Source organism: Bos taurus, chromosome 11 (assembly GCF_002263795.3).
Source record: "Bos taurus isolate L1 Dominette 01449 registration number 42190680 breed Hereford chromosome 11, ARS-UCD2.0, whole genome shotgun sequence".
Lineage (NCBI taxonomy): Eukaryota > Metazoa > Chordata > Mammalia > Artiodactyla > Bovidae > Bos > Bos taurus.
Window position 1 is genome coordinate 555804 of NC_037338.1, and position 14834 is coordinate 570637.

Consider the following 14834-nt stretch of genomic DNA (forward strand, 5'->3'; position numbering starts at 1 on the left):
GGCAAATAGTTTTTATTTTGTTTTGTCCAGATATATCCTCTTTGTTTTCAGTAAAGTAATAGGGTGGAGAGTAAAGAGTACAGAATTTTTGCCAATGACCAGCTATGTGACTCTGGAATTTCTTTGGGCCTTCCTGAATTTACTGATGTTAAATGACGGCTCTGGGCCAGATGATGTTTCTTTTTGGTTCACAGGTTCTGTGAGTGGCTGCATCTGAGGTTAACTGTTCTGTCCTTTGGGATGCTCATATTTTCATCAGATATTGAGTCCCTGCTGTGGGCGAAGCATGAAGCCAGGCTTTTCAGATAAGCATTAGGCAAGACAGATAGTTCCTCCCATTGAATCGACTGTCCCAGGAGAAAGCAGATAAATGAATATTTTGTAGTCGGATTATGATAGATCAAGGTCAGTGATCCACAGGATTACATAACAGGGTTGGCTAAGCAGTGACATATTAAAATAATGAAAATAAAACATCCATATGTGTGACAGAAAGGTATCTGTATCAGTTTCCACTATTCTTTCCCGTAACTCCAGGTCTTAATGAATTTGACAACCATAACAGGGGTGTTCTTTCTGATTGTGGGACTTAGACTGTGTATGTGTATGCATGCTGTATTTGGTTAAAGTTTCAGGTAAAATCATTTCATTTGTTGCTTTGATTTTACTCTTGTCATTTTTGTTTTTTGATAATATTGTATATAAGTTGGGCTCAGTTTTTTTGTGTGTTTTTTAATACATTCTTTAAAAAAAAATCTTTGCCATTATGGTTTATCACAGAACATTGAATATAGTTCCCTGTGCTGTACAGTAGGACCTCGTCCTTTCGATATTGTAAATGTGATAGTTTGCATCCACCAACCCCAGACTCCCAGTCCACCCTCCCTCCTCTCATCCCTGGGCAGCGGTAAGCCTGCTCTCTGTGTCTGTGAGTCGCTTCTGTTTTGTAGGTAGGTTCATTTGTGTCACACTTCAGATTCCACAGTGAATGAGATCATACAGTGTTTTGTCTTTTTCTTGGGCTGTTTTCTTTGAATACTTCATAAGAAAACCTGTTCTTTTGATCAGTTCTAAAATTAACTTTATTCAGTTTTATATTTAAATATTCAGTTTTAAATATTGCTGTTTACGTTTAGTTTTTATATATAAATCAACTTTCAGATGAATGAGATTGATAAATATGTAGGTTTCTATAGCATAGGAAAATAGACCATTTTCCTTTTATACGGTTATGATTGAAGAACTAATAGTTCAGTGACTGTGCAAAGTAGCAGAAGGGGCTAAGGTTATGCCAGAGAAAATTGGATTAGGCTCAACTTTTAGAAAACTGCTTTTATGTAACTGTATTAGGATAGGCTATTATAACAGAAAGCCGTTGAAAGATATAGTGGCATGTACAACAGAAATGTGTATCTTGTTCCTTTAACAGTGCTTAGCAGGTAAACAGGCCACATGGTTTAATTAGGGACCCAGGCTAATGGAGCATCTGTCCTCTTCAACCTGAGGCTTCAAAGATCACCTTAGAGTTGACACCACCCAGTCAGATGCGAGGGATAGAGCGTAGGGGAGCACGCATGGGAGGTTTTCATGAACTAGTCTGGCATTGATGGCATCCACTCTCATTGATAGTCACTGTCACAGGGCCACATCTCACTGTGAGGCCTGGGATACAGCAGCCTGGCTGTGGGTCCAGAAGAAAGAGGAGAACTCAGATTTTGGAGAGCACCCATTTCTGCCAGAGAATTGTTGGGCTGTCACTATAGACAGACTCCAAATATATGTCTAAATGTATGTTTGCTTAGCTCTGACATTTGGCTAACATTGGGTTGATTCTCTGAGACTGGGTGTGTTTTGGATATGACTAATGGTCCTTGTTCTACCAATGGAGTGAAGATCAATGTCATGAGAGAAGTGAGGAGGAAAGGAAGCTACTGTTGCAGAACCTATGAGCCCAGGCACCAGACTAGATGCTTTATATAGATGATTTCATTTAATCTTCACAATGACCCTAGAAGAAAGGTGTTCGTATCATGTTTTTCCAGATGAGAGAATGAAATTTGATGTCATTCCTCAGTTTCCATAATTGGTAGAACTGATTACTGAGTCCTTTAAGTTGATCTGTTGTAAGTGATAAATTTACATGATTTTTCTCTTCTCTTTTGGGGTTATCTTCCAGTTTGACTTTGAAGGATCACTTTCCCCAGTCATTGCACCCAAAAAGGCAAGGCCTTCTGAGACGGGATCTGATGATGTAAGCATTGTTTTTTCTTGCTGATACAAATTAATTTGTGGATACTTGTACCAGTCCCCCATATTTGTGGTGTTCGTGTTGATTTGTGCATATTTCTAACAGCTTTTGCTTATTTTAATACTGAATGACAGTTATTTTGAAGGATAGGGCCTGTCAAGTTTTCTGATTATTTATTTACTTTTCTCTTTAATGATCATCTTAAAATTACTAAACATACATAGTGCTGTATGTTATAACTTTGAGTTTATAGATGTTTTACTGCCAATTCATTACCTTAAGTGACAGCATTTACTATGCAGTGTTTCTTTAAGTTCTCAAACATATCAGATTCCATGGGTATATTCTTGTGTTTCAACACATTCTTTTAAAATTAAGGTATAATTTGCATAAATGGAATGTTTAGATCTTAAATTTACAGTTTGATCAGTTTTGACATATAGACACTCATGTAATCCACACTGCTGTTAAGGACAAAACATTTCTGTGATTCTATACAGTTCTCTTGAGCCATTTTTAATCAAAGCATCCACTGATTTGATTTCTATCATATGTTAGTTTTGCCAACTCTAAAACTTAATATAAGTAAAATAATATAGTATGTAGTCTTTGGTGTAAAGCTTCCCTCATTCAGCATAATGCTTTTGAGATTCATCGATGTTGCAGATATCAGTAGTCTGTACCTTATTGGGACAGTAGTATGACTATACCGGGTTTTTATAGTCACTCTTCTGCGGATGTGTATTGCCATTATTTGACTATTATGAAGGAAGCTGGTGCCCACATTCAGGAACTAGTCTTTGTGGACCTGTATGTTCATTTCTCTTGGCTAAATGAATACGTAGCAGTGCACTTGTTGGGTCATTGCTGGTCTCTGATTGATTGTACCGTATTGTACTCTGACCAGCAGTACATGAGTTGGGTCGTTGCTGGTCTCTGATTGATTGTACCGTATTATACTCTGACCAGCAGTACATGAGTTGGGTTGTTGCTGGTCTCTGATTGATTGTACCGTATTATACTCTGACCAGCAGTACATGAGTTGGCCAACATTTGCTGTCAGTGTTTTTCCTTTTAACCATTTGAGTGTGTACAAAGTAGTTTCTCTAAGTAGTTTTAATTTGCTTTTCCCAAATGACTCATCACGTTAGGCACTATTTCACGTGCTTATTAGCTACTTACATATCTTTTTGTGAAGTTTCTATTCAGGTGTAAATTTGATTTTAAAAATATTTATTGATCTAAAGTTCTCTATATATTTTAGATGTGAGTTCTTTGTCATATGTGTGTTTTGGGAATATTTTCTGCCACTATGTGGCTTAACAGTATCTTTTGCTGAGAAGAGTTTTTTATTTTGGTTGTCTGACTTATAAATTTTAATTTTTATGATTGGTTCTATGTCTATTGCAAGAATTTTAAGTTAGAATAATACACTGTATTAAGCCTGACAGAAACACCAATAAATTCCAAGTTCTGAAGAAACCATGGATTATCTCAACACAATACAACTGTACACAATACAACCATAGACTGTCTCAACACAATACAATAAATCACAAGTAGAAACTATTTCAGTTCAGTCCAGTTGCTCAGTCGTATCCGGCTCTTTACCATCCCATGGACTGTGGCACGCCAGGCCTCCCTGTCCATCACCAACTCCTGGAGCTCACTCAAATTCATGTCCATTGAGTCGGTGATGCCATCCAACCGTCTCATCCTCTGTCTTCCCCTTCTCCCGCCTTCAATCTTTCCCAGCATCAGGGTCTTTTCAAATGAGTCAGTTCTTTGTATCAGGTGGCCAAAGTATTGGAGTTTCAGCTTCAGCGTCAGTCCTTCCAATGAATATTCAGGACAGATTTCCTTTAAGATGGACTGGTTGGATCTCCTTCCAGTCCAAGGGACTCTCAAGAGTCTTCTTCAACACCATAGTTGAAAAGCATCAATTCTTCGGCACTCAGCTTTATTTATGGTCCAACTCTCACATCCATACATGACTACAGGAAAAACCATAGCTTTGACTAGATGGACCTTTGTTGGCAAAGTAATGTCTCTGCTTTTTAATATGCTGTCTAGGTTGGTCATAACTTCCTTCCAAGGAGTAAGCATCTCTTAATTTCATGGCTGCAGTCACCATCTGCAGTGATTTTGGAGCCCCCCCAAAATAAAGTGTGTCATGATTTCCATTGTTTCCCCATCTATTTCCCATGAAGTGATGGGACCAGATGGCATGATCTTAGTTTTCTGAATGTTGAGTTTGAAGCCACCATTTTCACTGCTCTTTCACTTCATCCAGAGGCTCTTTAGTTCTTCTTCACTTCCTGCCATAAGGGTGCTGTCGTCTGCATATCTGAGGTTATTGATACTTCTCCCGGCAATCTTGATTCCAGCTTGTGCTTCCTCCAGCCCAGCGTTTCTCATGATGTACTCTGCATATAAGTTAAGTAAGCAGGGTGACAGTATACAGCCTTGACGTACTTCTTTTCCTATTTGGAACCAGTGTGTTGTTCCATGTCTGGTTCTAACTGTTGCTTCCTGACCTGCCTACAGATTTCTCGGAGGCAAGTCAGGTGGTCTGGAATTCCCATCTCTTTCAGAATTTTCCACAGTTTGTTGTGATTCACACAGCCAAAGGCTTTGGCATAGTCAATAAAGCAGAAGTAGATGTTTTTCTGGAACTCTTGCTTTTTCGATGATCCAGCGGATGTTGGCAGTTTGATCTCTGGTTCCTCTGCCTTTTCTAAATCCAGCTTGAACATTTAGAAGTTCACTGTTCATGTACTGTTGAAGCCTGGCTTGGAGAATTTTGAGCATTACTTTACTAGCATGTGAGATGAGTGTAATCGTGAGATAGTTTGAACATTCTTTGACATTGCCTTTCTTTGGGATTAGAATGAAAACTGACCTTTTCCAGTCCTGTGGCTACTGCTGACTTTTCCAAATGTGCTGGCATATTGAGTGCAACACTTTCACAGCATCATCTTTTAGGATTTGAAATAGCTCAACTGGAATTCCATCACCTCCACTAGCTTTGTTCATAGTGATGCTTCCTAAGGCCCACTTGACTTCGCATTCCAGGATGTCTGGCTCTAGGTGAGTGACCACACCATTGTGATTATCTGGGTCGTGAAGATCTGTTTTGTATAGTTCTTCTGTGTATTCTTGCCACCTCTTCTTAATATCTTCTGCTTCTGTTAGGTCCATACCATTTCTGTCCTTTATGGAGCCCATCTTTGCATGAAATGTTCCCTTGGTATCTCTAATTTTCTTGAAGAGATCTCTAGTCTTTACTGTTCTATTGTTTTCCTCTATTTCTTTGCATTGATCACTGAGGAAGGCTTTCTTATGTCTCCTTGCTATTCTTTGGAACTTTGCATTCAAATGGGTATATCTTTCCTTTTCTCCTTTGCCGGGGTCCAACCCTGGTGGATCCAGGGAATTCAAAGCAGGGACGGATCAGGAAACGACTGCTTAATTAAACTTTAATTAAGGATATAAAGAGTAATAGAATAAGGATAGCTCAGTGAGGAAATTGAGTGGAGAAAAGAGGCTGAAATAAGGATAGCTCAGTGAGGAAATTCAGTGGAGAAAAGAGGCTGAATAATTCAGCCAGGAGGTGAGAGAAAGAACGACATGGGGAGACCAAGTTTCGGTGAACAAGGCCCGCACTTTATTTTCCAAAGTAGTTTTTATACCTTAAGTTATGCATAGAGGATAATGGGGGAAGGGGTAGAGTCATGCAGCAAGCCAAGCTTTCTTCCTGCAAACTTATCATATGCAAAAGCTTAGGTGATTTGCATCATCTTCTGGCCAGGAGGCCTGTTAACATTTTAAGACCCTTTCTTCAGAAAACTTATTTTTCTCTAAAGGTGATTGGTCAGGAGCCACCCTCCAAAAGCATTAGATAAAGTTGCATTCCTACAGAGCAAAGGTGTGGTGGGCTATAACAAGAAAAAGAATTAACTCAAGGGTCCCAGGTTACAAACATTAAAGCTACTACTTACACCAATTATATTAATCAATACACTGCCAGGGACACAGCAGGTAAGGGATATGGAAACTTAGCAGCAAACATTGGCCCAAGAAGTGAAAATCCCTTCACCAATACAATTTCTAATCAATCTTTTAACCGCTCAGAGGAATCTGTATTTAGACAGTTTAGAACATCTCATGCCTCTCACAGTTGGGAGGCTCTGAGCAATCACATGTGGCCGGAAAAACCTATTCAGGCAGGCTAGAGGACTTCCAAAGGTGTTTGTAGGTTGAAACACTGTCACACCCAGGAATTATTAACTGGAGCTGTAAGCTAACTCTTTTTTCAGAGAGAGGTAGTGGGGGACAGCCCCCCGTAAAGTCAGAGGTGTAGGCGAAAGCACAAAGCAGAAAGTAGGCAGACTCTGGTTTGGGGGGTAGATGCTCGAGAATTTCCAGGGGAACTCCTGAGGCTCGATCCTGCCTTTGCGTATGCCAAGCCTCCTTCCTCATGACCTTTGCCGCGGGCGGAGCTCGCTCCCCGCACTCCTTTGCTTTTCGCTTCTCTTCTTTTCTCAGTTATTTGTAAGGCCTCCTCAGACAACCGTTTTGCTTTTTTGCATTTCTTTTCTTGGGGGTGGTCTTGATCCCTGTCTCCTGTACAGTGTCACTCTACAGACGAACATCACCAGGTGGTCAATACTGAAGTCAGATTGATTATATTCTTTGCAGCCAAAGATGGAGAAGCTCTGTACAGTCAGCAGAAACAAGACCAGGAGCTGACTGTGACTCAGATCATGAACTCCTTATTGCCAAATTCAGACTTAAATTGAAGAAAGTAGGGAAAATCACTAGACCATTCAGGTATGACCTAAATCAAATCCCTTACAATTATACAGTGGAAATGAGAAATAGATTTAAGGGACTAGATCTAATAGAGTGCCTGATGAACTATGGATGGAAGTTCACGACATTGTACAGGAGACAGGGATCAAGACCATCCCCCAAATAAAGTAGAAACTAAAATAGACTCAATAGTTGTAAAGTGTAGTATAGTTCATATATAAAATTCAGTTGCTTATCAGGCATGTTACTGGCCTCAGCATCTTGTCAACATGGAAATACATGTATATCAGCTGGATTCAAGTAGATCTCTCCTCTTACCCAAACCCAAATCAGTCTAGTGGTCCCTACACCTGCCTCTCTACACTTCTAGGCTTTCCTTTTCTTGTGGCCCATGAGACATTGCCAAAATAATCTTAAATTTTTCTCTTTCAATCTCTGCTTAAGTAGTAGAATTCTTCTACTAAAGTCTCTTCCTTAAAAGGGTATGATTCAAGTGGTTTTTAAAGGTGGCTTGTCTTAATATTTATTCCTGGCACTTGGAAATTGCTTAGCTGTTAGGTATTGGTTTCAATTTTTCAGCATTGTGGTTTTTTTTTTTTTTAATAATGTTAACAATGTGAAAATGGAACTTGAGTTGTTTTAAGTGAATTTGATCTTCTTCTTTAATGGTGACATTACAATTATTTAGAAAGTTAATATCCTTTTTATTCTTCTTAGGACTGGGAATATTTACTAAATTCAGACTACCACCAGAATGTTGAGTCTCATCTCTTGAACAGATCTTTGTGTTTGAGTCCTTTGGAAGTTTCACAGATGAAAGATGAGGATTTTTCCCAGAATCTCAGTTTGGACTCTTCTACACTTCTCTTCACTCACATACCTGCAATTTTTTTTGTTCTTCACCTGGTCTATGAGGAACTCAAGTTGAACACTCTAATGGGAGAAGGGGTTCGTTCACTTGTTGAACTTCTCGTCCAGTTGGCAAGGTAAATATTGTTTATAGATTAGAAATTTCAGAAAGGTCATTAGATGACTTAATTCTTGGCCATGAATGTCAAATAGGAACCTTGCAAATAAATTTCTGAATTCTGCCTTCTCAACAAAAAGGAGCATTTTCCATAAGCCACAGAACTGTTTGAAGGGATCCATTGTGTAAGGGCCATGGGTCAGGCTGGGGTTGCAGGGTTTTGTCCTCAGATGAGTGGAAAAGGCAATAGAGTGTGTTACACAGTGAGGATAACCTGCTTGGTTTTCATTTTGACACCATGATTGTGGTGGAAAGTCTGTAATGACACCTGCTGTTTTTATAATGATGCCTTAGATTCAAATAGTGTTTAAAAGTGAAAGTTGCTCAGGCATGTCCCACTCTTTGTGACCCCATGGACCATAGAGTCCATGGAATTCTCCAGGCCAGAATACTGAAGTGGGTAACCTTTCCCTTCTCCAGAGGATCTTCCCAACCCAGGGATCAAACCCAGGTCTCCCGCATTGCAGGCGGATTCTTTACCAGCTTAGCCACAAGAGAAGCCCAAGAATACTGGACTGGGTAGCCTATCCCTTCTCCAGAGGATCTTCCCGACCTAGGAATCGAACTGGAGTCTCTTGGGTTTTAAGCAAATTCTTTACCAACTGAGCTGTCAGGGTTTAAACTAACAAAACTGTACTTTACATGTAGAAATTGTCAAAGTAGGTACTACAGTCCCTGTTCCAGTGATGAGGAAACATGCTTAAGATTTGGGGGGGGGGGGGATTTTTTTTTTAGTGTGGACCATTAAAAAAATTTTTATTGATTTATTTATTTTTGGCTATGGTGGGCCTTCGTTGATGCTCGAGCTTTTCTCTAGTTGTGGCGAGTGGAGGCTACTCTCCATTTGCTGTGCAGGCTTCTCATTTTGGGGGTTTCTCTTATTGTGGGGCCTGGGCTCTAGGTGTGTGGGCTTCAGTAGCTGAGGCCCCTGGGCTCTGGAGCGCAGGCTCAGTAGTTGTGGTGCACAGGCTTATTTGCTCTGCAGCATGTGGGATTTTCCTGCACCAGGGATGGAACCCGTGTCTCCTGCACTGGCAGTCAGGCTCTTTACCACTGAGCCACCAGGGAAGCCGCTCAAGTTCGTTTTTAAGAACAGGTGCCATTTACTAGATGTTGGTTCTCTTTGCTTGTCCTTGGGTGTCCCAGTCTTGTCTTCCCTGTGTCTTTGAGGCTCTTGTAGTGGATCCACAGGAAGACTGTTCTGATGGTATTTTTTTTTTCTTTTCTTTTTTTTTTAAATTTAATTTTTTAACTTTACAATATTGTATTGGTTTTGGCATATATCAAAATGAATCAGCCACAGGTATACAAGTGTTCCCCACCCTGAACCCTCCTCCCTCCTCTCTCCCCATACCATCCCTCTGGGTCGTCCCAGTGCACCAGCCCCAAGCATCCAGTATCGTGCATCGAACCTGGACTGGCGACTCGTTTCATATATGATATTATACATATTTCAGTGCCATTCTCCCAAATCATCCCACCCTCTCCCTCTCCCACAGAGTCCAAAAGACTGTTCTATACATCAGTGTCTCTTTTGCTGTCTTGTATACAGGGTTATTGTTACCATCTTTCTAAATTCCATATATATGCATTAGTATACTGTATTGGTGTTTTTCTTTCTGGCTTACTTCACTCTGTATAATAGGCTCCAGTTGCATGCACCTCATTAGAACTGATTCAAATGTATTCTTTTTAATGGCTGAGTAATACTCCATTGTGTATATGTACCACAGCTTTCTTATCCATTCATCTGCTGATGGACATCTAGGTTGCTTCCATGTCCTGGCTATTATAAACAGTGCTGCGATGAACATTGGGATACATGTGTCTCTTTCCCTTCTGGTTTCCTCAGTGTGTATGCCCAGCAGTGGAATTGCTGGATCATAAGGCAGTTCTGTTTCCATTTTTTTAAGGAATCTCCACACTCTTCTCCATAGTGGCTGTACTAGTTTGCATTCCCACCAACAGTGTAAGAGAGTTCCCTTTTCTCCACACCCTCTCCAGCATTTATTGCTTGTAGACTTTTGGATCGCAGCCATTCTGACTGGTGTGAAATGGTACCTCATTGTGGTTTTGATTTGCATTTCTCTGATAATGAGTGATGTTGAGCATCTTTTCATGTGTTTGTTAGCCATCTGATGGTATTTTTAACAGTCTTTTCTAGCACCTTGTGTTTGGCACTGAACTCAAAATGTTTATACTTAGGTCTTGTTTGAGCCTTTGTGACCCTTGGTGATAAAGTTAAGTTTGAATTAAAATGCCAACCTCTGAGTTAAGGTTGTAGTATATTTTCTGATTTATGCTGCCTTCCTTGAGATACTGAAATTCTTTTCTGAGACACGGCAGTTTTAATTGATGGTTAGTTTCTCTTAATGACAAGGCATTACTTTGAGGAAGATACTTTTGTAATGAAATGATTTTCAAACCCTAATCATGGCTCTTCGAAATAGGTAAAATTGGTATAATGTTTTACACTTTATAAGGTATTTCTCATACATATTATTTAATCTTAAAAGCTTGAAGGTGGGTTGACTGGTGTTTCACCATTTTCTAGAAGAAAAATTACTGAGATTCAGAAAGTTGACTTCCTGAAGATCACACATCTAATAAATTAACAGAGGAGAAATTGGACCACAGATTTCACAGCAATTTTACCCTCAAAATTTATCTAGCAGAAGGAGTTTTAGTTGCATTTGTCATACTGGGCACTTTAAAGTCCAGAAATAAAATACAGAGACTCTAGATGTGGTTGTCTTCTTTCTCCTAAGTAAATGTTTTAAATTAAAAAGGTCAACTGATGAGTCTTGTTAACTGTTTGGGAGGAGAATGCCATAATACCTTGCTTGTTAATTCCTTTTATATGTTCCATTGTTTTAGAGACTTAAAATTGGAGCCTTACATAGATCATTACTATAGAGACTACCCAACACTTGTCAGAACTACTGGACAAGTGTGCGCAATTGACCAAGGTAAGTGTTTTGCTGTTAAAGATTTTTCTCAACAGTGTACTGACCTTTGCTTGTGTTTTTCTTGGTAAATAGCAGAGGATATATTTCTTACTGTTAACCTCTAAATCAGGGATAGTGTCTTTCCACCAGGCAGATTTTAGTTTGTAGTGTTTGATCTCTGACTTGCAGTAAGCCATAGCTTCTTCAGTGTGGGGGGTTGGGGGGTGGATTTTACTCATCCCCAAGGTTCTGCCTTGCAAAAGCTTAGAGCTTCCAGTGCCAAGGATGCTTTGCTATCCTGTGTGGTCCAGTTAGTAACCACCCACTGTGTGTTATTTTAGTTAATTAAACTAAAAATTCATTTCCTCAGTTGCCCTGGCTACATTGCAAGTGCTCAGCGGTCATGTGGGGCTGGTGTTTGCTGTATTGAACAGTACAGATACAGAACAGTTTCATAGCCATTGTATTGTTTTAGACCCTGAGTTAAACGGACTCTAGATTGGGGCCCAGTTGTTAAAACAGAGCAGAATCCTGGGTGTCTTGTCTTTTCTCATCATTAGAGTTAGGGCAGAAAATTTTGGTGACATTCTTTATATGCCTTGAACATAAGAATTTACTAAATTTCCATCCAGGATCAGATAAAATATTAGTTAAATTCCACATATGTGATCAGATACTTACTGTGGCAGAAAACATGAAGCATTTTGGAGAATATGGAAAAAATGTTACTCTGATTGTTTTCAAATGACAGGCATTGTTGATAATCTTTCCTCTGAATTAAAACAGTATTGTTTTAGTGTATTCTTGCATCTTTTTCTGAAGGTCAAACGGGATCTATGCAGTACCCGCCATTTTTCACTCCTGAGCCACCTAGTATTTATCAGTGGGTGAGCTCCTGTCTGAAGGGGGAAGGAGTGCCCCCCTATCCTTACCTCCCCGGAATATGTGAACGTGGCAGACTTGTAGTCTTGGTATGTATTCAGTGTGTTGCCAAACTTGTTTGTTTTTTGCTTTTTAACTTTCAATGTAATGTGAAAAATTATCATATAGAAAAATTACCTTTCCCCCTCCATTTTGTGTATTGCTCTGTGGATTTCAATAAATGTTGAGTTCATGTAATCCCTCCCATAATTAGAATTCAGAATGGTTCTATCAACCCCCTCAGAAAATTCCCTCCTGCTTTTGAGATTCATTCAAGTATTGCTGTAGCAACAATTCATTGCACTTAATTGCTAAGTGTTGGCTATACGTTGTGTGGATATATATATCACATTGGTTTATCCATTCATCCACTGAAGATACTTGAGTTGACTCCAGTTTTTAAGCAGTTATGAATACAGCTTCTGTAGACATTCAAATCTAGGTTTTTGTGTGAACAAAAGTTTTCATTTCTCTAGGGTAGGTACCCAGAGGTGGGATTGATGGCCATATAGCAAGTATATATAAGATTAATATATTTAAGAAACTGTAAGCTGTTTTTCAGAGTCTCTGTTATTGTCATTGTTGTTCAGTTGCCAAGTTGTATCCAACTATTTGCGACCCCATGGACTGCAGCAGGCCAGGCTCCTCTGTCTTTCAGTGTCTCCCAGAGTTTGCTCAAATTCATGTCCATTGAGTCAGCGATGCAATCTAACCATCTTATCCTCTGCCACCCTCTTCTTTTGCCTTCTTCCCAGCATCAGAGTCTTTTCCAATGAATTGGCTGTTTGCATCAGGTGGCCAAAGTATGGGAACTTCAGCTTTAACATCAGTCCTTCCAGTGAATATTCAGGGTTGATTTTCTTTAGGATTGACTGGTTGGACCTTCTTGCAGTCCAAGGCACTCTCAAAAGTCTTCTTCAACACCACAATTCAAAAGCATCATTCTTTGGTGCTCAGCCTTCATTATCGTCAGACTTTCACAGCTGTACATTACTAATGGGAAAACCATAGCTTTGACTATACGACCTTTGTTGGCAAAGTAATGTGTCTGCTTTTTAATACACTGTCTAGGTTTGTCATAGCTTTTCTTCCAAGAAGGAAGCATTCATTAATTCCATGTATCTGTATTTCCACCATCAGTGAGTGAGCGTTCCAATTTCCCTGCATGCATTCTGGTCAGTGTTTGGTATTGTCGTGATTTGTAAATTTTCTCATTATAGATGTGCAGTGATAATTCACTGTGGTTTAAATTTGCATTTTCTTAATGGCTAGTGATATTTTGAATGTGCCTACGTAGGAGGTTTTGTCAGATACATGGGTTTGAAGCGTTTTCTCCTGTGGTTCGTCATGTCCTGTTCTCGTAATGCTTCCTTTGTGGAGCACAAATGTTTAATTTTTATCCAGCCAGTTTATCCACTTTTTTCTGTATGGATAGTGCATTTGGTGTCATGTCTATGAACTCATTAACCAAATCAGAAAGATTTTCTTCTGTTTTTGTCCAGAAATTTTACAGTTTTATATTTAGATCCATGATCCATTTTGTTAATTTTTTTTAAATCAGATGTGAGGTTTATGTTGAAATTTTTATTCCATTTGAATGATCAGTTTTTTTAGCATCAATTGTTGGGAACACTGTTCCTTCTCTTTTGCACTTTTTCAGAAATAAGTTAACATATTTGTAGGTCTGTCTCCGGACTTTTTATTCTAGTCCATTGGCCTGTGTTGTGGTCCACAGACTCTTGATTACTGTAGCTTTATAGTCAGTCTTAAAATTGGTCAGTGTGACTCTTCCTTCCATTACTTTTCTTTTTAAAAATTATTCTAGCTATTTTAGTTCCTTTGCCTTTTCCTTTAAATTTTATAATTGGCTTGTCCATAGCTACAAAAAATCCTACTTGAATTTTTTTTAATGAAATAATTTTTGTTTAAAAAAATTAACCCAACGTTATTAATACATAGTTAATCCAAGATCAGAGCTGATTCAGATAGAACCAAAGGGTGCCGATAAAGGTAAGCTCCTTCACAATAACGTCCCTTGGTTCCCTTATACTGGAGTAGCCTGCCGAGAGGTCTTCTGTGGACCTTTCTTGAGATGGGGCTTTCCCAGGCTTATAGGAGAACCAGATCTTTTGTCTCCTGTCTCAGATATCACTGGACTAGGTAAATGTCCTTGCTCCCCACCTGCTCCTCCTGTACTCTACGTTCTGCTTCCTTCATGTTGAGAAAGTCTTCAGTACCCGCCACGGCTCTGAAATAGACATGCAGAATGGTGATTCTGCTTTTTTTAAAAAAAACAATGATAAAATATATATAACATAATATTATTTTAATTGTTTTTAAGTGTACAATTCAGTGGCAGTCAGTCCATTCACAGTATATTAAGGGCAGCTCAATACTTTTTCATTCCTTGCTGCTTATGTGGAAACATTTAGGTGAATTCACCAGATACTTTGGTTCTGTACAACTCCGTTAAAATGGGGTAGACTCAGTGTTATAGCTACCCAAGAGGGAGCCAGAGATATATGACTAAGCCAAAGGTGTTCCGTGTCCAGCTTACACTAGTCAACTTACAAATATTCGTGTTATATCATATCTTTCTTAGATGCGATGTCAGCGACTTTCAGGAGCCTATCATTCGTAGTGTCTGTACTGGTTTAGAGTTAGGACGTGAAGAGCCTCCAATTGTGCTGAGATTTTGATACCATCGTACTGCCACTTTCTTTCCAAAAAAAGGCTGTAGGTACAGATCTTAGTGGTAATAGCAAACACTCAAAGAACTCTGAAGGCTGAAGTGGAGAAGGGCCTGGAGGAGTAGAGAGTTAGGGTTTACCTCACTCTAAGTTGGGACGCTAGTGGTAAAGAGCCCCGCTGCCAG

At 39.4% G+C, this 14834-nt stretch overlaps 1 protein-coding gene across 5 annotated transcripts in view; it reads left to right on the top strand.

Moving 5' to 3' along the window:
* The window catches only part of ANAPC1 (anaphase promoting complex subunit 1), a 101308-nt gene that overhangs the window by 29579 nt on the left and 56895 nt on the right, over window positions 1–14834 (top strand). For all 5 annotated transcript variants that reach the window (XM_005212369.5, XM_010809765.4, XM_010809766.4 and 2 more), the window contains exons 18-21: window positions 2177–2251; window positions 7781–8049; window positions 10968–11059; window positions 11861–12009. In XM_005212369.5, coding sequence (XP_005212426.1) covers window positions 2177–2251; window positions 7781–8049; window positions 10968–11059; window positions 11861–12009 — 585 coding nt within the window. The remainder of the gene's footprint in view (window positions 1–2176; window positions 2252–7780; window positions 8050–10967; window positions 11060–11860; window positions 12010–14834) is intronic.